This window comes from Salvia hispanica, chromosome 3 (genome assembly GCF_023119035.1).
Source record: "Salvia hispanica cultivar TCC Black 2014 chromosome 3, UniMelb_Shisp_WGS_1.0, whole genome shotgun sequence".
In the NCBI taxonomy this organism is placed as follows: Eukaryota; Viridiplantae; Streptophyta; class Magnoliopsida; order Lamiales; family Lamiaceae; genus Salvia; species Salvia hispanica.
In genome coordinates, this window is record NC_062967.1 from 5,061,624 (window position 1) to 5,089,322 (window position 27,699).

At 37.0% G+C, this 27,699-nt stretch overlaps 3 protein-coding genes and 2 non-coding genes across 5 annotated transcripts; 2 read left to right on the forward strand and 3 right to left on the reverse strand.

Annotated features, from left to right (window-relative positions):
• On the reverse strand, positions 1–8,414 carry LOC125214080. Its single transcript, XM_048114958.1, has 11 exons — positions 6,079–8,414; positions 5,665–5,904; positions 4,833–4,962; positions 3,918–4,070; positions 3,582–3,823; positions 3,423–3,489; positions 2,528–2,734; positions 1,785–2,017; positions 1,233–1,311; positions 1,020–1,157; positions 1–755 (listed from the first exon to the last, which is right to left on the reverse strand). Exons 1-11 carry the CDS (start codon positions 8,133–8,135, stop codon positions 564–566), a joined length of 3,738 nt encoding a protein of 1,245 aa, XP_047970915.1. The 5' UTR covers positions 8,136–8,414; the 3' UTR covers positions 1–563.
• Positions 8,415–9,869: 1,455 nt separating this feature from the next.
• Positions 9,870–9,940, reverse strand: TRNAG-CCC. Its single transcript has one exon. It is a non-coding gene; the product is annotated as a tRNA-Gly (tRNA).
• A 2,903-nt stretch (positions 9,941–12,843) lies between these two features.
• LOC125214501 (ABC transporter B family member 4-like) lies at positions 12,844–18,849 on the forward strand. The gene is made up of 12 exons (XM_048115550.1): positions 12,844–13,291; positions 13,440–13,494; positions 13,601–13,776; positions 13,854–14,075; positions 14,158–14,396; positions 14,535–15,060; positions 15,154–15,427; positions 15,529–16,334; positions 16,885–17,151; positions 17,262–17,525; positions 17,906–18,199; positions 18,425–18,849. Exons 1-12 carry the CDS (start codon positions 13,022–13,024, stop codon positions 18,782–18,784), a joined length of 3,753 nt encoding a protein of 1,250 aa, XP_047971507.1. The 5' UTR covers positions 12,844–13,021; the 3' UTR covers positions 18,785–18,849.
• A 40-nt stretch (positions 18,850–18,889) lies between these two features.
• On the reverse strand, positions 18,890–18,969 carry TRNAL-CAG. Its single transcript has one exon. It is a non-coding gene; the product is annotated as a tRNA-Leu (tRNA).
• A 1,015-nt stretch (positions 18,970–19,984) lies between these two features.
• LOC125215986 lies at positions 19,985–21,146 on the forward strand. Its single transcript, XM_048117579.1, has 2 exons — positions 19,985–20,114; positions 20,733–21,146. The coding sequence occupies exons 1-2, from the start codon at positions 20,076–20,078 to the stop codon at positions 21,144–21,146; spliced, it is 453 nt and encodes a 150-aa protein (XP_047973536.1). The 5' UTR covers positions 19,985–20,075.
• Positions 21,147–27,699: the final 6,553 nt, after the last annotated feature.

A 27,699-nucleotide genomic window follows, 5' to 3' on the forward strand; every position in this document is an offset into this window, starting at 1 on the left:
TTGCACAAAAATGTACTCCATTATCAAAGTACCAACACAGCCAATGGCTCTAAGATTCTCTTTCCAGTGAAAAAAATTTCAACAAGGCATAATCTAAAAAAACAAAAAAAATCAGAGCTTATGCACATGGAGCTTTTGAATATGACAAATACATACACTCAAGCAGAATGAAACACAAATTATTAGCTACACTCAACCTCGTTCCTGTGCTACCAACGTTTTACCTCTTTTCTTTCACGAATTCCTGAGTCAAGCAACACACTGTTAGTATGCTGGTTCGAACCAAAGGTTGAACACGGTGAATAAACAAGAACATGGACTCGTTCTTTCTCCATCCAGAAACATCCATTTCCTCGTACCCGGGAGTTGCCAGTATCCGGTTTATACATTGTAGAGCCTCACTTGGACTAGCCATCAAAATTTCAGATCCAGTCCATCAGCCCTCACTGTTGAGTGGATTAAGTTATGTCAAAAGTATTCTGGGACTTTGGTAAGAACCCAGCACGAAATTGTATGCCCTTATCCTTAATTCGAACATTTTGATTCCATCCAGAGGAGTCCCTTTATGATTGCCAATGGTAGTGGCTTCTCTCGGTCCCTCTAGCTGAGTTTCCATATGATCTTCCAGCCTCTTGCCATTGTCTCCTAGAATTACTCCTCTCGAATGTGTGGCTTTGGAAATCTGAGAAATTTTTCGAGCTGTTATTTCCATTGCGGGCATTTCGCATCTCCTCTCCCAGATCATAACGTGACCGCTGCACGTGGAATGCGTTAAGCCATGGCAAATTCAAGATAATAGTGGGAACCCAGAACAAGTTCAGTACACTGAGAGCCAACAGGGTTTCGATATACAGGATGACTGCCCATCTAGAACAACTCCACTAGTGCTTAACGGATAACTATGCCAGTACATTTAACACCTAACTAGTACTTCTTTTGAAGACCTTAGCATTCAAATAAATCGTGGAAACTGATAAAATATGTGGGCAGCAGTCAGTTGAGATATTAAAAATCAATACCTTTGTAGGGTCTGAAAGTACCGCATATGCCTCTCCAATTATTTTGAAGAGTCTGTCTGCATCTTTATGAACCTCCTCTGCTATTTCCTTCCATATGGGGTCATCTGAATTGTCATTTCTTGCCAAAGAGTGGCCAGCCTACACCAGTTGACAATATAATTGATTATCTGCCCAGAAAACAGTAAAGAAAACAAAAAAAAGGTATATTGAAACCTTGTCGGGGTGATATTTTAATGCAGCTTTGCGATAAGCCTTCTTAATTTCGGAAGCTGGAGCAGAAGAGTCAACCCCGCTGGAATTGAAGTAGAGATCAGTCAATTTATTGAATAAGATGCTTATATTCATTTTTACAAAAGATACAAGTATAAAGTTACACTTCTCAGCACCTCAACTGTACATCATAATACCTGAAATATGATATGATTTCATTCCACAAAAGTGCAGGTGCATAAAAAAGTTTAATGGAAGATAGAGAGTACAAAGTGACAAGGGTTCCCAAACAAAACAAAAACGAGCTAAAGAACCCCACTAAAGAGCCTAAGGGTAAAGAAATTCTTGACATTTCTATGATTCGAAACCAACCAAGAAAAACTCACTTTTGGTCAGTAATAACTAATAACAAGAATCAATAAGCTCTACAGGCAGAGTTAAATTGTCACTGCAAGAAAGTAGAATATATGCTGCTAAACAATGAATATGTATCTATTCTATAATCTAAAACCACAAAACAAATAAATAAGTTACTAGATAAGAATGAGAACTTACAGAATGAGGTACATATTGAGTGGAGTCTCATTCCTCGTGAACTCTTCCATTTCTAAAAGTTTCAGTCTAGCTTGTCTAAGCTCATTTGCAAGATCAGCTTTATCAGATTTAACAGATGGATACATCTTCTTGTCCACTTCTTCAGATAGTAGATGTATAAGATTTTGCAGATCAGCAACTGCTTGCCCATAATCTCTAATCATTTCATATATTGCAGCTCGCCTAGAGATGGCCTGCTCGTTTTACAAAAATATTATCATAAGGTAACCAACAATATTTAGAAACATTCATAATGATTAATCAAAATTGAAACTTGAAACTCTTCGAAATGCTTTGTCAATGAGTAGTAGCAATGTTATACTACAAGTTACATCTCCTGAAGTAATGAGTTCACTGGTGCCAAATTATGCATTATCACTTTGTTTTAACATAAAAGCACTGCCAGAATGCTTATCAATATAGATAAAGTTGCATAATATGGAAGGGCTTTAGTACATCAGTATTTTCAGCTAAAACGACTATTCTGATGTAAAGACTTGTACGGAATTCTAGATTACCTAATTAGGCATGCCAGCATTGTGACTCAAACCAAAATAGATGTGCCTTCCCTAGTAGATTTTACAATTCGGACCACAAAATATTTATGAATGGATGTAATTCCTACATTATACACGGGGGCAATCAAATGGACAATATTAACGACAGACAAATTTGAACTCATCATCAATAATTTAAATGCAAACCTTGTAATAATTTCTATCTAGGGCAATGGCAAGACAGCAGTCTGCAATGGCATCTAAAGGTTGGCCCATTGATCGATATGCAGCAGCACGGTTACAAAAACATATAGCTGTGAAAGGGCGTGATTCAACGGAACATGATATTGCAGCAGTGTAATGCTCAACTGCTTCTGAATGCTTTCCTGATTTGTATGCCTCATTTCCTGCAGCCTAAACAGAAAAAAATTAATCTAATGGATAGAAACGAATTTCATATACATGCTGAGAGGACAAAGAAATAGAAAAAAGATCAGGGTCCAGCAAGACAGATGCTAGAGGCAGACTTGACTAATTATCTTATTCATATCATAGTGAGTTTAACATCAGGTTTATATAAGAGACAAAAAATTTATAGTTTCTGGGAGACAAAAGAACATGACACATAAAGTTCACAGCAGGAATGCTATCACCCAGATCCTAGTAAAATGTGGTCAACATGCACTTAAACTGTAAAATGCAGAGATGTTACATTTTTTAATTCTATGGTAAGCAATAACTAAGCAACCTCATTAGATTCTGACTTGTGATTGTTCTAACATAATTTTGTTGTAAGTTAATCTAATAATATTATAATAGTTTCTTAATTATCTCAATTTGCTCTTTTTTGACAGAAACCCTTGAGGTTCCAGTTAATAGATCCACTAACATGAACAATAAATCTAGAAATATTCACAATAGTTCAAGTTTGGCATCTTATAGAGGGTAGTGGTTTCTCTTTTGTTTTTTCTTATTATGCTGTTACAGAAAGGGAATAAACAAGATTCCATTGTATGGTGAGATAGAAACAAATCACACTCATATCATATACTTTGTGCGTCTTGTCGAAAATTGTTTATGGAAAAAATCAAGAACTACTCACCTTATGGTGTAGCAGCTCACGTATAGTTCCAGCCAGTGGAATCATGGACTCCAAGTTTCTACTGCCACTGCAAAGAGTAAGGTTGGTAGAATAGTTATAATCAAACATAGCCATGTGCATAAGTAATCCTATAGTGTATTGTACAAATTAAAAGAATACCGTTCAATAAGAGACAATTGTTCATCTTGCTTTTTCAGGAATGTGAGGGCTTCCTCCAATCTCCCTAAGTAGAAATAAGATTTCAAGATAAGAGACGAGCACCAGGCCCTGAAAGGAGCTCTCTTCGAGTCAAAACCATGCGTGTTCACCAAGTGGCTTTCGAAAGCAGGTGCCAGAAAGTTGGACTCCACAGAACCAAGAAGTTGCTCACAAAACCGTATCAGCTCTTCATAATTCTTCAGCTGTTAGTGGAATATGAGAAAAGCAATTTAGAGATATGACAAACAAAGGTCTTTTAGGTATATGTACCAGTTCCTTTTAAACATGGGTACATACCATAAGAAGAGCATCCACTTTCATTTGAAGCAATTTCTCAGAATAAGAGCTTATCATCAAACCATCCGAAATAATGTTAACAGCACAGGCTATGTCACTATTAGTTCTTCGTCCCAGAAGTTCTCCAGCCTTGACCATGCAGTCTGTAACTTTCTGAAAGTGAATTGCACAAACAAACTTAGATCCTTGTGCATAATATGATCTACACAATCAATAGTACACACTGGAGCCAAATTATGCTACCACAAGTAATGTGGGATCCAGTGAGAACTGGATATGACTTGAGAATGAGAGTTGTAATAAAAAAAATTAAACAAAATATTGCTGCAAAATTGTTCAAGTTCCAACCACAATTTATCTAGTCCATCTAGACTGCGGAAATCAAGATAGTAAGTGTGAGTTGCAATATATTCACAAATGAACATAAAGAGGATTGATAGAAGCTCTTAATACACTATAAGTCTTATCAAATATTTGAACACCCACAGATATTCAACCCTGCACTCTATGAAAAAAAAATCAGCAAAACACATAAACACCTTCCTGTTGCAGATTTATATCAGCTTAATAGTCGACACCTTCAAGCACAAATGAAGAATATATCTAGCTTAATAGCGAAGCCAGGAGAACAAAAAAAATGGTTCTGAAACTAAGCCAGCAAATGACTGAAAAGGTTCCAATATCAAATGATGGTCGCAACACTGCCTCACACAATCTTAATTACTCCCACGGTCCACAAAACTTTTGTCACTTTCCATTTATAGTAGTAGGGCTCACACAATTCACCACCTATTTAAAGTGGGACCCTTATTCCACTCAGACATGACACACCATAAACCATATTACTAACCCCTGCCGTCCACAATGAAGCAAATATTTTGTGGAAGGAGGGAGAATAATTTTAAGTTTAAATACCTTTGCCTTCTCTAGACCCTCAGAAGCTTCCACTAAAAGCTTTCTGTCTGCACAGACATCAGGTCCTGCTTGCAAACACTTTGTAAAATGCACAGTTGCATTTTCAATATCCCCCAGGGTAAGGTAACAGCTGAATAGTCAAAACACAAGTCACGCAAAGAGAAATATTGGTCATTGTGATTGAAGCATAGAAATAGTACATGCCTCCTCAACAAATTAACAGTTCCTTAAGAAACTATAAGGCATTGAGTTTTTATTATTATGTTTGGCTTTATTTGTGAAATAACTTGTAGAGAACATATATTTAACAAGGACTTCGAAACACTGATGATGAAAGTACATTTAGATACTGTTATAACAAAACCTATGATCCAATGAGAAAGGTAGAGAAAACATAAATGAACACGGTATATTACAAACTCTAGGGAATCACTTTTCAGCTATAACTTTTAAGTAACTCAAATAAACTATGCTTCAAGATCTATGAATGGGACAAAACAAGATTTCTATGTTGTTGGGTTTTACTGTCTTGTTGACATAACCGAAGTTAGTCAAAAGAATGACTAAGATAAGAGTATAAAATCTTTCATCAATGTTTTATACTAAATCTCTTTTGTTTTTATTAATTTTTTTGGGGTGAAGGGGGTTTATGGGTTCAACTGAATACTGGTTTAGCCCATAGATGCATATATTTTCTTTTGCTCCCTTAATGGCAGACTAAACATTCAGAAATAAAAACAGAACATGATACAAATTGCATAGATGGTACAACCACACAGACAGTGCCTCAAAGGAAAGAAGGGACAAAGAAGAATTAAGAGTACTTTATTACCTTGCAGCTCGAGCCTGCACCTTCAAGAAACTTGGATCTAATTCAGTAGCTCTCCTACAATCTTCCAGTGCGTCTCTCAATCTTCCAAGTGACATACGTGTCGCTGCACGATTGCTGTAGCACAGCATTAGAGCCCTAAGACAGCTCCTAGATGTTTCATTTTGGGAAATACAATTAACTCCTTGAGTGTAATAGTCCTCAGCTTTTGAGAAGTCCCCTTTTGCATAGGCTTGATTACCCCTAGCACAAAAAAAAAAAAAAAAACAGAAGGAAGAACATGAATCAATAATTTTAGATAACTCTTGAAGGTAAAAAAAAATGCCATCATGTGAATTGAGATGAAAAGATGGCTGTCACACGCCATCAAATTGCAATACCATAGAAATTTCAGCAAATGGGCATAACTATCCGTACCTTAGCCGCCACTTTTCACAGGATTCTTGTGCTGCAATGGTAGCAGCTGTAGAATTGTCTTGTTTTGTTGCCAGTTCCAGAACTTGCTCAAACTTATCACTTTTCTGTTTCAACAGAGTAGAGAAACTATCTTTCTGGCCTTGCTCGTGTAATGAGAATGAAGACCCAGGTACTTGAAATGAGGGTAGGTGGGATGTCCCGTGCAAAACTTTGGCAATTGGTGTGGAGCTAAATGAATCAAAAGAATTTTTGCTTCGGGTCTTCTTCTTTGGGATACGCATTGATTGTGAAGAATCCTTGAAAGAAGCAGAAGATGCAGCAAAAGTGAAACCACCTGAGAAGATATCCGGTGAACTTTTGCTATGTTCAAACTGAGTCCCTCCATCACTGTCTTGTCTCTCAATTTTATAACTGGAGCTCACTTCAGTGTCTGCTGTAGAGTAAAAGGAGTCAGTGCTATAATCTAACTCATCAGCAGCAGACTTAAAGCTTTCAGTCTCTGCCCCTGAAATAGCATCTTCTTCATGACTGTCAACACTAATAGCATCATTCCCACGAGACGCAGATTGTCTATCTTGCCCTTCATTGCCTTTCATATCATATTCATTTATATGCATTCTTTCTGTTGCCGAAACCAGTACTTCAGCAGCAATATCACACGAAACATTTGGATATGAGTCTACCGAAGAATTGTTTTCACCATGACAAGAGGACTCCTCTGATGCCACAGAAGTCTCTCTTGAATATGTGTTACTAGCCAATGTTTCTTCATATGGAGAGAAGTCCATAGGCGAATATTGCTCAGAAGATTCAGTATTCTGATGCATTGTTTCTTGAAAGACAGAATCACTATGGAAGTTCAGTGGAACCTGTGCAGGAGTCTTAGATTTACCCTTCTTTTTTCTTAATGCAGTGTCCTTAACCGGTTCTCTCTTTGCATCTAATTTCTTACTCATACCAAATAATGAGTGAGCTCTAGGATCCGGTGTCTTGAACTCCACATTTTGTGCATGCATATTATCCAGTTTGCTAGAAGAACCAAAACCAAGTGGCCTGTTACCTCCGTCCACAGATGGCATCTCTGGGACACTCCCAAGTGGTGTGTGATGAATGTCACTGGATGAGAACATCGGCAACGATGTTGTACTCCTTTCATTCTTAAACTTCAGATTAGTACCACTATTCTCGCTCTTCGGCTCAGCCTGAAAAGTGAATCTTGAACCAAACAACCCTGAACTGTTGTCTGAACCAACATTGCCTAAATTCCTAGCTGGCACATCATCCATATTTTCCACATCACTTGTTTTAGTCTTAAGATGATTAGAACTGTCTCTACCTGCATTAGTCATATTCAAGCCCACCGGCTGATTGGCATTTCCACTGAACTCAAACACAATAACATTCTCGCCTCTAGAGCTACCATCGTCAGCCTTCACATTCATAGAATCTGACGAAGGATCTTCAATTTTAAAGCTTTTCATCTTCTCCATGAGCAACACATCAGCGCTGCCACCTAAAGACGTCCTATCACTTCTGTTGTAGCTACTATTCGTGGAGCCATCTTCCACATTCAGTTTCTTCATCTTATTGGGAAGCTCCTCCATGATTCCACCGCTTAATTTACTAAAACGTTCGCTTTCAATACACAGCCTTCTCATATCCTCAGGCAATTCAGAAACCACACTCTCATCAATGCCACGGAAGCTCTGATCCCCGCAACTCGAATGCACATTACTACTTTCCTCATTCGTACTATTTGAATACCCCATTTCACTATCAATTTTCATCCTCCTCATTTCCTCCTCCAAATTATTATTCACAAAACCATCATTCGACCTAAAAACATGTCCGTGACCCGCATTTTGCTGATTATGTTCAAAATTGGGTTTAGCTCCGCTAAAGCCAGGATCTTCCTGGCCCACGCCCAACTGCGATACGGATCGGAATAAATTGGGGCGGTTACCGGTCATAGGTTTCCGGAGCTTGGCCAATCGCGGAGGCCGCAAAGGACCGCCGGCGGGCTTCGACGAAGAGCTAAACCCGAAACCGGGATCCATTTCGATCCAAAAACCCGGTAGAATCTAAACCTATTATCGCCGACGATACAATTGAATAACTCGAAATGCGGATAGAAAAATCTGACCGTTGGAACAGGGCGGCGGTGGCGCTTCGGCGTCAACGGTGGCTGGTGTCATAGGTCATCTAATCGGACGGCTAAAGATGATCGGCGAATAGCGGTCGTCCGATTGAGGAAGAAAGTGGAGGAATTTGGGGGAAAATCAAATAGTGAGAGGCTAACTTGATGATTATTTAGGGATCAAAGAAGAGTCGATAAGAAAAGCAATTTTTCTGTATAATCATTTGTTTTTGTTAATCATTCACTGTTTAATTTGAGGAAATGGAGATATGTGGTAATTAAACACACGTAATGTGCTTATTATTATAATTGTACTCATTTTTTTAAAATTCTAAACTCAATTTTAAATTTGAAAATCTAAAAAAATTGTCACTAGTACTTCAAATTTAGAATAATTGTACGAGCACGTAATGTTCTTGATCTTTGAGGATTTGACCTTTATATAACTGCGGTAAATATGCACCCAACAATTAAAAGTTAAAACAAGGTAATTGTCATTTAAATTATGAAATTAAACTAACTTCTAACCAATTTCACACGGATTGTATGTTAATGCAGTGAGGTAGTTTTCTTTCCTGTTGAATATTTAAAAGATTTTGTAAATCAACATGACAATATTTTGTATATTGTAATTTAAATTTTGTTGTATCCACAATATCAATATCTAAATGATAGTAGTAGTAGTAGTAATTTAGGTAGTAATTAGTAAATCAGTCATTGATTAGTGACCAATTGTTTTTCAATTAACTCAATGGGTGTGATTGGGCCATAAATAGTTGTGCCTCCACTATACTTTCGGCCCATAGGCCTCAAAACAACGTTTTATAGACCGACTTCATTTTAATATGGTCTATATATTAATATTAATACTCAATCGATTCTCACTACATGAGAAATATTAGTAGTATGGTATACACTTGCATATGAAATTGCGAGATTAATTAATTCTAATTCTAGTCTCTGTCAATCTAACAATTATGAAGTTGTGAGATACTTCATAGTTACATGTAACAATTTTATGCACCGTGCACATGCGGTGAATGGTAAAGTCCACACGTGCGTGCTGTCGCCTTCTGTCGTCTGTCTCACCTCTTTTCGCCAACTTGGAACTTGGTAATTTGTCTTTTGAGCCTTATTGTTCGGCTTGGGCTTGATTTGGGCCAAATTGTATTAATTTTTGTTTGACAAATGCACATATAATCGTATAGGTATGTTTCATGAATAATCATCGGCATGAACACATATCCAAGTGCATCCCTACTTCAAACGTCAGTCGATACCGTCAGTAACTTCCCACAACTATACCGGCCATGATGATCTGACATGAATGCACTGACCATTCATGCTCCTCACGCAATGGACTACACCTATAAATAGGGTAGTCATTTCATTGCACCAATATACACAATTTTGTACAACACAACATACAAAAAGATTTATTCATCCTTCATTGTGGAAACAACAAACCTATTATATCAAGTTCATTAGAAACTCATTATATGTTTGTCATCCTATATTTTGCCCTAAAAAAAAATCTGTGCCAATTATAATAAACTAATTTACTTCGAATCAAAATGTTCAAAAGTTTATTAAATGAGAGAAAACTTTTGGATTATATTGGTGATTTCTAGCAATTCAAAATTGAAGAATAAATTGCGCATCCAGGGAATCGAACCCTGGTCAGTACCGTGGGAGGGTACTATGATACCACTACACCAGATGCGCTTTGTTGGTTTTTCATGATATGGTAATATATTATACTCAGCATTATATTTGAACACTTGTTTATAAAAAGAATAATATGTTGTGATTTATTAGATGAATGACTCGTTAAAAACAACTTGGAGGAATTACAGATTACAAAGCACATAATTTGAATTTCTTTTCAGCCTTATAGGTACGATGAAATAAAAGAACCAAAAGACTAAAGTACTAGTATTTCATCTCATCAAACAATACAATTATTTATTTTATTTACCTTTTTTACATTTTCTTTTCTTTACGAGTCTAATATAAGTGGTTGCATTTAATAAAACATTATAGGGTACAAGAATCGGGTTCTTGTTAAAAGGACAAATGATAGATGGAGAGTTCATGAAATAAATGAAATCGAGCTATAGTAACAATCACGCATAGGCTTCAATAATTGCTGAATAAATACTAGTACTATATACTTTTCAACTGATAGCAACCCTTCTTTCAATTTGACAAATTCATCATCATATTTTACAATATATATCTAAATATTTGTTGGCATTCAAATCTTTTGCTGATGTACAACAAATCAGTATATACACTACTATAAAGTAATACATGAGTTTCGGGCTTCTAATTGATTAGGTTATGACCGAATTAGTAATTGGACCCATAAAAACCAACCGAAACTAATCATATTTCCAAATTTGAAACCGATTTCTTGAAATAAACTTGACAAAACCATAATCAGATTTGGATTTTCTGTTCGATTATGCTACCGGTATCGTATATAACACTCACTAGTTATTTAAGACAAAAAAAATGCAGTGATCCTCGAGCATTGTATTCCCTCAATTAATTATGCACAGGGTTTGCATTAAAGCGAGTCAAAATATCAATTTGAATATATGCCATGATTTATTTATTTTTGGAATTAATTCCATGAAATAAAACAAAAAAATAGTGCCGCTCCCGAGCCGGAAGGGACTAGCTTATAAGAATGGACCACTTAGGTGGTTGGAATATTTTTCAAGAAAATGTACTCCTATCTTTTTTTAAAAATTACGAATTGTTTGAAAAGTTTAATAGTAATATATTCCATGTTTCATATGGAGATGCATTGATGATCCAATGATTTACTTTTAGCATCTGTTGTTGGAATCTTGCTCTTTAGTTTTTGTTCATGTAAAGGCATATAGCCTATAGGTTTCTTACCTTATATTCTCTAGGTTTTCACATTTTTTTCGTCAAATAAAATACGCCCTTTAAATATACTACTACTATACTATATACATAGATTGAAAATCTTCTAGAAAAATTGGGCCATTGTGACAAGTTTGAATAAAAGTATAGTAAGTATATATTTGGTGAGAAGGCCATTAAATATGATTTTAGCATTGATCATATTATGATTTATATCGTACACATTAATATTATTAATATTAATATTAATATTAATATTAATATTATTATTATTATTATCATTATCAAGTAAGATGAGATATTGATTTATATATATGTCGGAAATTGTTTAGTCGTAGCCATGATATTGATTTGGTACTAAAAAAATTGTGGTCCAAACTATAGAAATGGCTAGTGAAGTCAAGACTGAACTTTCAACTTAATTTTGTGACATTTTATTTTCTAGTTAATTATTCGAGCTACTTATTTGCATACGTATAATATGACAAAGCTCTCTGTCAAGGCATATAACATTTGATGCATAGTCCCAACTAATTAATCATTATGAAAAGTAACTGATTCTGGTCTTACACGATTCTTTTTCACTTTCTTGGTGCTATGAATGAGTGACATTTTTGGTTTTATGTTTGTCCCTTATTAATATGGCAGAGATTTTGTTTGTCATGGAAGCATGTGTAAAGTGGCAAATACACAGCAGAGTCTCAACTAATTTATGTTTAGAATGAATAGAATATGTGTGATCGAAGTAAATGATTGTAGCTAATTGCTATTTAAGAAAGGGAAAAATTAATTTAGATCAATCAAAGATAATCTAGTAAGAAATGAGTACTAGTATTTATTTTCTGTAGAATTGAAGTTTACATAAAGAGTTGGATGTAATAGAATTGATTACCCAGACATAATAGTATACAATGTTTCAAGTCTTTTATTTTATGCATTACTATTTTCATTTATGCAGTATACTATAATCTATGATGGTATCAAATCCGTTAACAATATATGAATAATGACTAGTTCATTCATTGTAATTTTCAAATTGAAGTGACCCATGGATATTAGCAAAACTATCAGTGATGAAAACTGAAATTCTCTGAGTCAAATTCGTCAACCCAATACCAATGAGTTCCTTGATAGAAGCTTAAACTATCTATGAAATTGCAAAAACTCCTTGAAAAGAACTTAAATTTCAATGAAAAATAACAAAGCTCCATTGCACACTCATAAACTATCAATTTTCATTGAAGAACTCCTAAAAATGAGTAAACTATTTATCAAACTGAACATCGTTGCAAGTTAAGTATAAAAAAAATCGATACTCAATTTTAGAGAGTGTTGGAATGAAGAGAATATGTGTGATTGAAGAAAACAAGCACATTATAGCATAATCAATAAATGAAGAAATTAATTTACTTATCTACTATGTATATCAATAAAAATATAATCGAGTTAAATAACGATTACTAACTTTCATTATTATTAATAAAAAATGTAGGTTTATATAATGATTTGGAGGTAATAGAGTTGATTACCTAATATATTTGGCAATTCATTAACTGTAAAGTTCAACTATTTGATCCGTTTAACTAATCAAAAAACTATTCCATCTGTATTATTTCACTAATTAAAACAAATGTGGTTATATATCAAATCCTTTTCTTCCCTCGTAAATTCCCACTATGGTGACATGAATATTTGTACTCCCTTATATAAGCTATACCTTCATAGTTTTTCAACGCACACCACTTTTCGTGAAGAAAATCGATCACAGTAAAGATTCAAAAGCATGAATCTAATTCATTCTTATTATTCAATTTTAACGATCAACCTCTTTCTTTCTTAATTCATTACACATTTTCAGGTTAGAAATGGAGTGTTGATCTCAAAATTAAGACAAACTAGCAACAAGCGATGGCCGAAGTTAGCCCTTCCGACGAGCAACAATCGCCGGAAAATGCCAGAGAAATCTCCGAGAAACAGAGCAAAGCCATCGAAAAAGTTGCATACTACAAACTCTTTTCCTTTGCAGACGCCACGGATTGGGTGCTGATGGTGATCGGAGTGATAACATCCGTGGCGAGCGGTTTGGCGTTGCCGGCCATGACTTTCCTCTACGGAGAATTAGCCAACGCGTTCGGCCACAACGTAGGTAACCAAGCCGTTGTCCATGAAGTCTCCAAGGTACTACAAAATCCCTTTGGTTTCAAATTTATCACAAGAAAATTAGATAAAACAAATTTATCATGCCATAGCGTTTTCGGCCCTAAGGGAAAATTAGGGCCCGATGCTTGAAACAATGTTAAGTGATATGATGACTGAATTTTTGTAGGTGGCCTTAAGGTTCTTTTATCTTGCCTTGGGGTCAGGAGTAGCTGCTTTTTCTCGTAAGTATTGAAAACAATTAGTTCATATAGTATATATTTGAAATATAACACAAAATAAGCAATTAATATATTTCTACATTTACTTTTGTTTGTCAAATATTGGCAGAGGTGTCTTGCTGGATGATCACTGGAGAAAGGCAGGCTGCTCGGATTCGAAACTTATACCTCAAAGCTATACTGAGACAAGATATTGGATACTTTGATAAAGAGACAAACACAGCACAAATTGTGGAGAGGATGTCTAGTGACACTGTTATCATTCAAGATGCTATGGGAGAGAAGGTCATATTAACCCTCATTTATAGCTTATCATAGAGTAAATGGTCGATTTTGTCTCATCGTTTGGGGTGTTCACACAGATTGGGAAGCTGATACAGCTTCTATCATCATTTGTTGGAGGCTTCATCATAGCTTTTGCAAGAGGATGGCTTCTCACTCTTGTTCTGATCTCGGTGATCCCTGTCCTCGTCGTTGCAGCCGCTTTCATGACCATTGTGTTGACAAGATTGGCATCCCGTGGCCAGACGGCCTACACAGAGGCCGCTCTTTTGGTTGAGCAGACAATTGCCTCAATAAGAACTGTAATAACTAGAATTTTCCTCTGATCATCACATGTAGTATTATATATTTGGATCATTAAAATTGTTGTCGTATCGAATGCAGGTAGCATCTTTCACTGGGGAGAGGCGAGCGGTTGACAGATACGAAAAATCTCTGCATACAGCTTATAAAGCCGGTGTGCAGGAGGGCTTGTTCGCCGGATTAGGCTCTGGAGTTTCTATGTTGGCCCTCTACTGCAGTTACGCGTTGGCGGTCTGGTTTGGGTCCAAAATGATCATTGAAAAAGGCTATACTGGAGGCCATGTTTTGAACATCATGATGGCTATTCTGTTGGGATCATTGTAAGTTTTTCTCCTAATTTTGCAAACATTTACTTTTCATGATTGATAAGATACATAATTTCATACTTTTATCTTCATATTAGTGGAATGTAACATAACAAATTTAAAACTAAAGAGAAATGCAATCTTGTCTTCCAGTTTCTTGGGGCAAATATCCCCATGCTTGAGTGCATTCTCGGCCGGCCAAGTTGCCGCTTTCAAAATCTTTGAGACGATAATCAGGAAGCCAGATATCGATCCCTACAGTAGAGACGGGCGCGTTATGGAAGACTTAAAGGGGGATGTAGAGCTAAGGGATGTGGATTTCAGCTATCCATCTAGGCCTAATGATATGATCTTCAGTGGCTTCTCTCTTAGAGTAGCAAGTGGGATCAAACTGGCCTTAGTTGGGGAAAGTGGGAGTGGGAAATCAACCATTATCAGTCTTGTTGAGAGGTTCTATGATCCACAGAGAGGTGAGATCTTGATTGATGGGATCAATATCAAAGAGTTTCAGGTGAGGTGGATTAGAGGGAAGATTGGTCTAGTAAGCCAGGAGCCCGTGCTGTTCGCCTCGACAATAAGAGACAACATTGCCTATGGCAAGGACGGGGCGTCCCTCGAAGAAATCAGGCGTGCTGCAGAGCTTGCTAATGCTGCTAAGTTCATCAACAACCTTCCTCAAGTAAGTATCAAACACATAAATTTAATAATTGAGAATCAGATTACCTTATAAAGTCGATGTGGGACAGATTGGATTTTTGTGTATATGTTATAGGGGCTTGACACGATGGTCGGAGTGAATGGAACTCAGCTCTCGGGAGGGCAGAAGCAGAGGATAGCATTAGCCCGGGCGATTATAAAAGACCCGAGGATTTTGCTATTGGATGAAGCTACAAGCGCCCTTGATGCAGAGTCGGAGAAGATTGTGCAGGAGTCGCTAGACAAGGTCATGATAGATCGGACCACCATCATCGTTGCCCATCGTCTAACTACGGTGAAGAATGCAGATTCCATTGCCGTGATCCGCAATGGAAAAATCGTAGAAAAAGGTATTATTAGTAACACTTTAAGACTTAAAAATATTATGCTACATACTTTACGTGAGTACAGTCTAATTAAATTTTTTCATACGTTTATTTATATCGTGCAGGTACACATACCGAGCTAATCCAAAATCCATACGGACCCTACACTCAACTAACTCAACTTCAAGAACTTGAAAAACAAAACCCTGAGGCCGACACCAACGAAGCCTCCGGCCGCCACCGCATCTCATCCTCGTCGGAAATGAGCAATAGCGCACGCCATCCGTTCAACACGGAGACGGAGACGGAGATGACAGAGGCAGCGCCACAAACCACGCCCGGCTCATCAAAGCCTAACTTGTCCCTCTACCGCCTCGCCCTTCTCAACAAACCTGAGCTCCCGGCGCTAATCCTCGGGTCCACCGCCGCAGTAGCAAACGGCATAATCCTCCCCCTCTTCGGCCTCCTCTTCTCCGGCGCCATCAAGAGCTTCTACGACCCGCCCCACCAGCTCCGGCGAGAGTCCAAATTCTGGGCGGGCATGTTCGTCGCCCTCGGCGCGGCGTCTCTGGTGGCGACGCCGGCGAAGACGTACTTGTTCGCCGTGGCCGGGTGCAGGCTGATCAAGCGCCTGAGGCTCATGTGCTTCGATAAGGTTGCGCATATGGAGATCAGCTGGTTCGACAAGGCCGAGAATTCGAGCGGCGCGGTGGGCCTGCGGCTCTCGTCCGACGTCAAGTGCGTGAGGAGCCTGGTCGGAGAATCGCTGGGTTTGGTGGTGCAGAATGTTGCAACGGCGGTTGCGGGTTTGCTGATCGGGTTCGAGGCGAGCTGGGAGCTGTCGCTTATAGTGATGGCGATGCTGCCGCTTATTGGGCTACATGGATATGTTCATATGAAGTTCGTTCTCGGTTTTAGTGGCGACTCGCAGGTAACTTTCGATCAGAACAGCTCAGTTGTTAAAACGTTTCCTCTCTAAACCACTAATTTAAAGGTTCGAGACATTAATCCTCTTTAATTAAAAACAAAAGTTTCAATTTGTTGTCTCGCGTTTTATAAATATATGTCGGAAAATTTTGATTTATGTTCTGAATTGTTAGATGGATTACTACTCCTATATTTTAATTTGATCTATGTTCCATCGGAACAAATGACGTGGCAAGTTCAATGTCGTCGCTTTTTTTATTATTAAACTCGCCACTTCACTTTTTGGTCTCACGTTGTCAATAGTCATTGTCACGCCAGTTTTGATTTGGTCAGAGTTTGAACTAATGTATAGATATTTCAATTCTCAATTATGGGGGAAATCTCACGGTGGACAACTTTTAGCATTCAGTAAGACATAAATCATGTTTTTATTTGTTAAAGCTAAGCAAAGAAAGTGCGCTACACAAACATGATAGTGGAGTAGTAGTTTAATTGAATGAATCCGATCCAAATTGAAGGATTCGGTCTGAATCGATGTGATGAGGTTGTTGCAGAAGTTGTACGAGGAAGCGACTCAACTTGCGAGTGATGGTGTAGGAAATATTAGAACCGTAGCTTCATTTTGCGCGGAGGAGAAGGTGATGGAGCTTCACCGGCAAAAATGCAAGCAGCCAGTGAAACTAGGGACTAAGCACGGGCTGCTGAGCGGAGCAGGTTTTGGGATGTCCGTCTTCTTTCTATACTCGGTATATGCTGTTAGTTACTATGCTGGGGCTCGACTCGTTCATGCCGGACATATTACATTTGGAGAAGTTTTTCGTGTAAGATTCTTCTTCTACTCTTCGTTTCCTCTAAAATAGACTATTTTTGTCATTTTAGTACGTTTATTTTTTTAATCTAAATGAGTAATAATTAAACTAATAATGGGCAGGTGTTCATCGGACTGACGATGACCGCGGTTGCTATATCCCAGTCCGGCGCCCTTGCACCCGACAGTGGGAAAGCGAGAGCCGGGGCCGCATCTATTTTCAAGCTTCTTGATCAGAAATCCGCAATCGATTCTTCGGAGAACTCAGGAATGGTCCTAGAAAACATGAAGGGGGATATTCAGTTTCACCATGTTAGCTTTAACTACCCTAGTAGACCTGATGTCCAAATTTTCAGAGATATATGCTTATCAATTCAATCGGGCAAGGTATGTTTAACTAGTACATTAACATTTAATAAGCCTAATTAAGTAGAATGGAGTAACTAAAATCCGAAAATCAAACTGAAATATCAAACATCACATCGATTTTTTTCCTTCAAAATTTTGCTTTAGATTGTTTTTTTTTTCTTCCAAAAAATCGAGTTTCTTATATATAAACTTTTCAAGCAAGTAGTTTCAATTTAGAAAGGACCGAAGAAAATTTTAGGCAATTTCGATAATTTTGATAGTAGAAAAGATGAAAAGGTTTAATTTGGATTTGATACAAAATTCTTTCTCTTTCGGAACTCAAACTTTGAATTAGTTCGAATAATTTTTTTTTTATCGAAATCAGAATGTTCATCACTATTTTGAATTATTTTTTACAGACCATTGCTATCGTTGGAGAAAGCGGAAGTGGGAAATCAACGATCATTTCTCTATTGCAACGATTTTATGATCCAAATTCAGGTGAGATCACACTTGATGGTCTAGAAATCAAGAAATTAAACTTGAAATGGCTAAGGCAACAGATGGGGCTTGTGAGCCAAGAGCCGGTTTTATTAAACGACACGATACGAGCCAATATCGCCTATGGAAAGGAAGGCGACGCCACAGAAGCAGAGGTTTTTGCTGCTGCTGAATTGGCTAATTCTAACAAATTCATCAGTTCCTTGCAAAAGGTGCATTTTTCTTATGCAAAAATCATAAATTTGTTAACGTATCATAAATTAGTCCGAATTTAGAATTTAGGATTTAGAGTAACAAAAATCAAATAACTAAATGAGTTTTTTAGATTTTGGTTGATATGCTCTGAAATTAGGCAGATTCGGATCGGTTTAGCTATAGTTTGTTAAAATCGAACTTCGGTAGTATAAACTTTAGTAATTGATTTGTATCATATATAGGGGTACGATACAATAGTCGGCGAACGGGGAATACAATTATCCGGTGGGCAAAAACAGCGAGTTGCGATTGCACGAGCTATAGTGAAAGATCCGAAGATTATGCTACTTGATGAAGCCACAAGCGCTCTTGATGCCGAATCCGAAAGGGTCGTTCAAGATGCTTTAGACCGAGCCATGGTGGACAGGACCACAATAGTGGTTGCTCATAGATTATCCACTATTAAGAATGCTGATTTGATTGCAGTTATAAAAAATGGAATCGTAGCTGAAAAAGGAAAGCACGAGACATTGATTGATATGAAACATGGTATCTATGCTTCTTTGGTGGCACTTCACAATGACAATAGTGCTTCTTCTTAAAAATAATTCTTGTAATTTCTTTCATTAGCAAAAGATTTGAATAAATAATGGTAACATTGAGGTTATGGTTTTATCCAATATTTGTGCTGAAAAATTTGAAAAAATTGTCAAGAGTGGGATTTGAACCCACGCCCTTTCGGACCAGTACCTGAAACTGGCGCCTTAGACCGCTCGGCCATCTTGACTTTTTGTTACCGTATTGGGTTATTTTTATTTTCGTTGAACAAAGCAATTATGTTTATATAATGATATCGACATGCTGTTTATTTTTGTATGATAATATCGACATGTTAATGGTTTTCACGTTAATTTTGTCAAATCCAATAGTTATTCCCAATAATTCTTCATCTAATTCCAACCCATACAAAAATGTAACAGAACAACCGGTCAATTATTTATATACTATCAAAGTAATTGGTTCCATTTATAAATGCAATACATAAATTAAATAACATATATAATTGTGATATGTACTTTTATTCAATTGAAACTATATTTATGATTAAGTCAAGGCCAATCAACATCCAAAGTCGTGGGCAAAGAGTAGAATTGATCATTTAATCAACGAGTTGCATATATATTAAGTCTTTGATTTAATATGTTCATGTGCAAGTCAAATTAACACTAATTAATTCAACAATAGCATAATTAGTTCACATATAACTCTGTTGTAGCATAATACCTAAAATTTACACGGTTGTCTCTTGTTAAAAAAAAATAAAAATAAAAATTGGGTCTTTAAACAATTAACTAAGTGTTTTCAAGTTTGTTTCTTTTGAACACATTATTATCAACTTAAATTGATCAAAACTTAAGATGAATAGTCAAGTGAACTTGAAGATAAACAGTAACTGGTATATTTATAATATTTTAAATTTTGAGCTAAATTCTAGCTAATAATTCAAAGTCAACATAACATCAAAATATGTGCTACTACTATAATTTAAGAAAACCTAGTGATTCAAAATGTCTAAATGGAATAACAATCTCATAAGTATTACTAGTAATTAAAATGCAACATGCCCATGATGAGGCCATAAACACGAATTAGAAAACAATACTGACGAAGTCTTATATGATGAATTAGAAAATAATTATTTATTGTTGTTGAATATGGCTGGTCATTTTTTATTCTCGTACAACGCAATATATGCAAACGAATTAAAATAACATGTGTACGTACCACAAGTAATTATATATTTTCGGAATAAATTCATGATCTTAAAAATATACACAATCACAAATCGTCCTTTTTTGTTTCTCTCTCACAAGTCACAAGCATATTGCTACTATGGCATTTACGACGTTGCTGATAGCCATGCTTCTTGAGGTATGTTTTTCATCATATAATGTTACTTTCTAATGAAATAAATAGGAGTATATGATTTGTTTATCTTGCTTCTTTCTCTTTTATAGTACTGTTATTAAGATATAAAATGATCTTAGATCAAATTGGAAGCATGTTGTAACCACCAATCTCAAACTGCAGGTTCTATATTATCTTGAAAAGAGTTTTTTTACAATTTGATTGTTGAGGAGCTATTTTACAATGATGCAAACATAAATCAATGTTTTTGACAGTTTTAAATACCAATGAAAAACTTTTTTGGCGCTCGCTTAAGCTTTTAATATAACTGTAAAAATGATAATTGTGTCATGAGTATTTTTATAACACTTTTTTAGACTATTTTTATTAGAGGTGGAAAAAGGTTAACGAGTATCGGGTATTACCCGATCCCAGCCTAATATCCGATTTATAGGTTCGGGTTTAGGTATTTTGCCCTTCTTTTTCCTTTTTCTTTCTTTTTATCTACTTTTGTGGTCATATTACTCATTTTAATAGGTAATTAATTGTTTTATTAAATAAAATTTAATTAGAAATAATTCTTTATATTATATGAAAAAAAAATTCATCTGACGTTTCTCTATATTGCTTACAACCTAGCAGATCGGGATGTCGATGGCTACTTTCTTCTCCCATTTACTACTAATACTCTTTGCAAAACACTACATCCGGTGCGTCCTCGCTACTTGTTCTTTCTTCTTCTCCATATTGACCCTCTTTTGCCTGAAAAGGAACTACACTGCTCGCGTTAAGAGCCGTCAAGGTTTCAACAGGAGGAGATTGTTATACTATTACAGGGGGAATGATGGCCGAGAGAAATGGCATACTCCAACTAAAGGAGAAGTGGTTAGGTGTGTGTATTGCGTGCTCACATTTGTACTTGCTTCGGTTGATTTCTTTAGGATTGCCACTAAGAAAAGTGTGAATCAAGTTCTATCAACATTTGTTGCATCTTTTTCTTCAGTTATTTTTGTCACCGCTCTAATTGATCTACTTCACATGTATCAAAATAGTTAGAAATATTCCATGAACCAATTGATATCATTTATTTGGAAAACAAGCTTTTCCAGCTTATTTACATATTTGAACAGATTCTCATTCAATGGGAATATTCAGACCAAGTAAGAAGAAAGGACTCCGGGAGATTTGCCTCAAACTTGAGGGAAGATATCTAGAATACGTAGTACTTGATTGCGGTCATTCTAACAAAACATTTCATTTTCATATCTCCAAAAAAGTTTGATTATATTCATAACAAGATAGAGGCATTTTATCGGGATATTACACTACTAACAATACAAATAGCAAGCATGGCATTTTACCTGTAGCATAACAAATATAGCACAAAAACACCAGACAAACAAGTGTGCTCTTGCCTCCATCATATAGTAATTGATTTGACCTCCACATTCTACAATGAATGTTAAGTCATAAAAGGAAAAGCAAAGAAACCAACCTTGGAAGAATTTGACTCAATGTACTTGTTGTTGGATATTTTAGTCTAATTGGATTAACTTGATTGATCAGTGTTGTTGTAATGATACATCATTTAAGTATGGAGGTGTGGAGTGCACGCTTATTTGAATTCATTATAATGTTAGGGGCGAAGCCCCTAAACAGATGAACGGGGGTCCGGGGGCAGCGCCCCCGGGTAGACACATCTGAATGTTCTGTACTCTCTGAATTTTATCCGATCAAATAACTTTGGTAGAACCACCGAAATTGATTTGATCTGAAAGTGTTTTGCATGACTTTCAGATATCCGTTTTTCTGTTCTCGATATTGAATCTCCCTAACACTTGCCAACCTGGTCAGCCACAAGCGAACCAAGAACTACACGTGTCAAACGTGAGACATCCGTCAGTGAATACGGAAGTCTTAACTTCAAATCCGAAACCACAAATACATCTTCACGGGCCAAAATGTACTTGTCAATAGAAAGGATATGAAGTAGCGACATATTGACGAGATGGTTATTAGTGGCGGATCCATTATTTTCTGTTTGGGGTGTGATAAATAATTATAATGATTCGAAACTTCATATTCTAATCTATCCTTTTTCCCAATCCTTTATATTGTAGAATAATTTGTTTCTCCATTAAATTTATGATTTTATTTTTATTGGAGTATTAAAAACATCATGAAAATATGTATTAGAAGAAAATCAATAAGACAAAAAATACTATGGCAATTGGCACATGCACCAAAAGATAATTGCGTTAGGGCATCCGCAACGCTATCTCTTATCCGTCTCTTAACCGTCTCATCTCTTCACTATTCATGGGCCCCACTGTACTTTTCAGCTCATCTCTTAACTAAGAGACAACACCTGCATCCCTCAATCTCTTAACCATCTCTTAACTATTCATTCAATTTCATTTTTTATTTTTAATTCCAACAAATTCAATTAATAAAAAACACACTTCATTATATATAAAATAAAATTACAATTTAAATACCTAAAAAAATAAAAAAGACATAATTAAAAAACTAGAAATTACAAATTGCACACTTAAACTCAAAATAAAAAAAATGGAGGCAAAGAAGCAGAAGAAGGAGTTCTCTAGTGACGATCATCTAACGATTGCCAAATTTTGCTCAAATGTGCTCCATTAGATCCTCCTGGAGTTGGGCGTGGGCGGTAGAATCACGTGTCCTTGCCCGAATAGACAATCGCTCTTGCAAAGACGGATGCACTCCCGTTCGAGGCGGACTACTTGCGGTTGAGCTTCCCGGGGTTTTAGGGTCGAACCAATTTTCCGCCTCAGGTCCTTTGTCGGCGACAATCATGTTGTGCAAGATTATGCACGTATACATGATGTCGACCATATTCTCCATAAACCACCTGTCGAGCCGGGGCTTTGATAATGTTCCATCGAGCTTGGAGAACCCCGAACGCTCTCTCCACATCCTTGCGAGCAGACTCTTGCTTCTGCGCAAAAAGAGACTGCTTTTCGTCCGTAGGCCTGTTGAACGTCTTCACGAAGGTTGGCCACTTCGGATAGATGCCGTCGGCAAGATAGTACCCCATTTTATACTGGCGATTGTTAGCGACGAAGTTGGTGGCCGACGCTTTACCATTCAGAACTTCAGCGAAGAGGTCGGAGTTGTTGAGCACGTTGATGTCGTTGTTCGAGCCGGGGACCCCGAAATACGCATGCCAAATCCATAGCCGGTAGTCGGCGACGGCCTCGAGTATAACGGTGGGGTGGGTGCCTTTGTGGCCGCTCGTGTATGACCCCCTCAACGCCACAGGGCAATTCTTCCATTGCCAATGCATGCAATCGACACTCCCGAGCATCCCGGGGAATCCGTGCACTTGTTCGTGAAGACGGAGCAGAAACTGACAATCTGCGGTGGTTGGCTTCTTCAGAAATTCGGCGGTGAAGGCTGCCCGGACGCCTTTGCAGAAGTTCAACAAACAAAGTCGCCCAGTGGATTCTTCGACGTGCAGGTATTCGTCGAACGCATCCGCCGTTTGTCTAGTAGCAAGCTGACGGATCGCCGCAATACATTTCTGGAGCGTCGTGTGGCTAGGACGGCCATCAACGTCGAACCCTTCTATGAAGAACTCTTCCCGTGCCGCCAATGTATTCGCGATATGCAAAAATAGCGGGCGTGACATACGAAAACGGCGACGGAAGTAGATATCTCCCCACACCGGGTTCGGACTGAAGTAATCACGTTCCAACCTTGCGGCGGCTTCCTCCCGGTTACGGTGGATGTATGTCCGGCGTCGCCTAGGAGGCGCGGCGGCTTCCTCCTCCCTACGTCGATCTTCTTCTAGCGATTCTTCCATTATTCGACGCATTTGCTCAAATGGATCCATAATTGATTAAATTTGGGAGAAGAAAAAAATAAATGAATGATTTTATAGAAGTGATTGGAGAGGAAAGAAAGAGAGATGAGAGAATAGATGTGTGTTTATGTGTAAAATGGAGAATGGAGAAGAGTATATATAGAATATAAAAAAAAAAAAAAAATTTAAAAATATGACCGTTCAACGGTCATATTACCGTTTTTTATTTTAAATTTTATTTTATTTTTTTTGAAAAATCTGATTAAAAAAAAAATTGAATTTTGACGTCATAAATCCGACGCCCACTCGCGGGTCGGCGAGTGGGCGTCACGCCAGCAGCCCGCGCGCGCCACGTGGCGCCGGGCGCGTGTCTCGCCAGCTCGAGGCTTGCCTCGCCGGGACGCATCAGGCGTCGAGACGAGACGGGAGCCGCAACGTTGTCTCGATGCTGTCTCGTCTCGTCGAGACGAGACCGAGGCCGCAACGAGGCAGCGTTGCGAATGCTCTTATAATCTATGCATATATAAAGGGGGGATTTTGGAAAAAATAACCGAAATACTATTATGAATATTACTCTCTCCGTCCCATGCTACTCACACTTTTCATTTTAGGCCGTAAAGTTGAGATTGATTTTTTAATGTAATTAAATTAAAATTTTAAGTGTAATGAGACATCGCTTAATAAAGGACCTCTTAACTTAATCTAACATACTCCCCCCGTTCCATAGTAATAGAGGCGTTTCATTTTGGGCACTTATTTTGAAAAAATAATTATAAATAGTTAAAGTGGAGAAAAAGTAAAGTAAGAGAGAGAATATTGTAAATAAGACTCTTCTCTATATTACTTTACTCTCTCTCAACTTTAACTATTTAATATCATTTTTTCAAAACGAGTGTAGAAAATGAAATGCCTCTATTACTATGGAACGAAGGGAGTATTAGTTAATTGCATTAATTCTAACTTAAACTATAAATAGTGTAAGGAGTTTGTGACGTGCCGAAAAGTAAAAGTGCAAGTAACATGGGATGGAGGGAGTATAATAAAATAAAATAAAATAATTTTATAACAGAATAAATATTTTCGGTTACTCATCCATTTCGTTGTACAATCAATTAATTGAGGAATAACAAGAGTCAATAGAATCAATGAAGAGACTCTTAGTCAAATCTCACAAAAAAATGATGGAGAGAATCAATTAGAACATGTTTATTGATATTTGTGGGGAAGAAGTGAGAACACAAGCAGAGCCGTGAAGACTATATTCTATAATTGTATATATTGATTATTGACTAATCCCGTGTTTTAGACTTTCCTTCTACAATACTCCATTTCTTAAGGAATTATTCTCAAGGTACAAGGAATTCATACCAAGATTACCAAGGCAAACGAACGTGCAAGCTACCCTCCACTCCTATCTGGAAATAAGATTAGGTTAACTATATATGTATTTAAATAGGCTTCATTCCTATAATGAACATTCATTTTTTTTATTAAATTCTCGGATATGTAAAATAATTCACTTATATATGCAATGAGTATAATTAATGTTACAATCTTACTATAATTACCTTATAGAGCTAGTCGAAAATTACCTCCATAAATATATCTAAATGATTGTTAAAATCCTACTATAATTAAAAATCACGATATGGAAAAGCCGAATTTGCGCTGGCCGATTCCAATGGTTCGTTAGCCGGTAGCCGAACCAGCTAGCGACGCGAATCGACTAGTCGGTGGGCTAGCCGCTATTGGAGATGCTCTTATGTAAACATATTCGAATTAATATCACATACTGTCGAGGACCGACTAGCCGCTATTGGAGATGCTCTTACGTAAACATATTCGAATTAATACCACGTACTGTCAAATCCTCGAATAGTATTTCATTACCAATCGATAAAATTATTTCAGCTCAAAATTTACCTCGACGCACTCCAAGCAATCTCACATACTATCACAATCGACAAAATCAAAACCTCCGAAACTCATAATCAAACTCAAAATATACGTAAACTTATTCGAATCAATACCACGAATATTTCATTTAGCAATTGAAAAAATCAAAGCTTCTAAAAGTTAATTGAGCAGAAAAGTTACTAAGCAATGTTACATAAAAAGTTCAACTTAGAATTTAGTTACACTATCAAATCCTCGAAGATTATTTCACAGAGCTTCCTGCCCTCGCTTTGCTGCACCGTATGTATATATACACTACCATTACAGCATGTATTCAAGAAAAAGGTAAATTGCCGTACACTATCAAATACTTGAAGATTATTTTCTATTTACCTTGTATTGAGAGGGATAAAAGATACTCCCTTCGTCCCACGTAATTTGACTCAGTATTTCATTTTGGGTCGTCCCACATAATTTGACACATTTCACTTTTACCATTTTTAGTAGTGGACCACATATTCAACTAACTCATTCCTACTCACATTTTATTATAAAACTAATACTTCAAAAGTAGGACTCACATCCCACCAACTTTTTCAACTCACTTTCCATTAGATTTCTTAAAACTCGTGCCAGGTCAAAGTGTCCCAAATTATGTGGAACGGGGGAGTAACTTTTTCTAAATTAAAAAAAAAGTATAATATCTTTTCATATACTCTTTCTATTACAAAATGAGTTTTTCAGACCAATATGGTAGTTATATATTTTTTATAATTTTTTATTTGCCTCCTCTCTTGAATAGCTCTCATGGTTTTTGATAAAAAATATTATTTTCATTGAAGGTACTGATTCACTTGGATTTTACATAATTTTAGAGGGTAGTTTTACTTGGATTTGATCGTATATTGTGTATTTTGAGACATGGTTTATAGCTACTTTTCTATGTTATTGGTATTTTGACCATTTTGTGAAGAATGTGTAGAAAAAGGCTCGAAAATGAGCTTAAATGGCGAAAGGTGGAAAAAGGACGAAATTGTAGCACGAGGCTGGCGACTCGCCAGCTTCGCACCAGTACCAACCTGGCGACCCGCCAGGTCCTTCCTCCAGAATCGCCGAGAGCAGCTGGCGACTCGCTAGCTTCATAGTTCAACGAACCTGGTGACCCGCCAGATTCGGCCGACAGATCCAAACAAGGAAATTTCGAGCCCTATTTAACCTTACACGCCTTCAACCCCAAAAATACTACTTTTTCACCTAGGAAGAAGAGAAGAACGAGCAGAGGACGAGTATTCATCGCAAGATTGAAGACGAGACCTCCAATCCGCCCAATCCAATTCTAGGAGTTTCTACTTTTAGTTTTATTCTTGTTTAAACAATGTTTTTGAATATTTCTTTGAATATTTCTTTAACTTTTGCGATGAACATGAGTAGCTAAATCCTTCGTAGAGTTCTACGGGGGAGATACAATGATTCTTATGTTTAATTGATTTCCTTTTTCTATGCCTTGGCTCATGTGGTTATTTTGATTTCTTCTGTGCTTATACATTTATTTGACTGATCACCTTATAAATGCATGTGGATTTTACTACAAGAACTGAGAAGTGAGTAGTTTAATTTGAAAGAGAAGAAATTGACGTCTTTGCCAATATAATCGAGAGATTTGAGCCTTTGAATGAAGCTAAGTATCTTAGGAGCTATTAGGAGTTGTTGCCTTAGTTCTAGGAAGGAGACTTCGGTTCTAGGTAGCAATCTACAAATTATATGCTTTGAGAAAAGATATAGTTTTACCTTAGTGATAGCTTAATAACCCTTGAGACCCTTTGTTGGCATAGTTAGGAAGTTAGTTGAGCATAGGATAGTTGTTATCGATCCCGT

What these genes read in the sequence shown, in the direction of transcription:
- LOC125214080 (XM_048114958.1), bottom strand. Translation starts at nt 8,135, where the DNA reads ATGGATCCCGGTTTCGGGTTTAGCTCTTCGTCGAAGCCCGCCGGCGGT. An exon ending in TGTGAAAAGTGGCGGCTAAG is followed by an intron (nt 5,905 to 6,078) that starts GTACGGATAGTT and finishes TTTTTGTGCTAG; the next exon opens with GGGTAATCAAGCCTATGCAA. An exon ending in AAGTGGATGCTCTTCTTATG is followed by an intron (nt 3,824 to 3,917) that starts GTATGTACCCAT and finishes TTCCACTAACAG; the next exon opens with CTGAAGAATTATGAAGAGCT.
- LOC125214501 (XM_048115550.1), top strand. Translation starts at nt 13,022, where the DNA reads ATGGCCGAAGTTAGCCCTTCCGACGAGCAACAATCGCCGGAAAATGCC. An exon ending in AAGATGCTATGGGAGAGAAG is followed by an intron (nt 13,777 to 13,853) that starts GTCATATTAACC and finishes GTGTTCACACAG; the next exon opens with ATTGGGAAGCTGATACAGCT. An exon ending in TCATCAACAACCTTCCTCAA is followed by an intron (nt 15,061 to 15,153) that starts GTAAGTATCAAA and finishes TATATGTTATAG; the next exon opens with GGGCTTGACACGATGGTCGG.
- LOC125215986 (XM_048117579.1), top strand. Translation starts at nt 20,076, where the DNA reads ATGGCATTTACGACGTTGCTGATAGCCATGCTTCTTGAG. An exon ending in TGATAGCCATGCTTCTTGAG is followed by an intron (nt 20,115 to 20,732) that starts GTATGTTTTTCA and finishes ACAACCTAGCAG; the next exon opens with ATCGGGATGTCGATGGCTAC.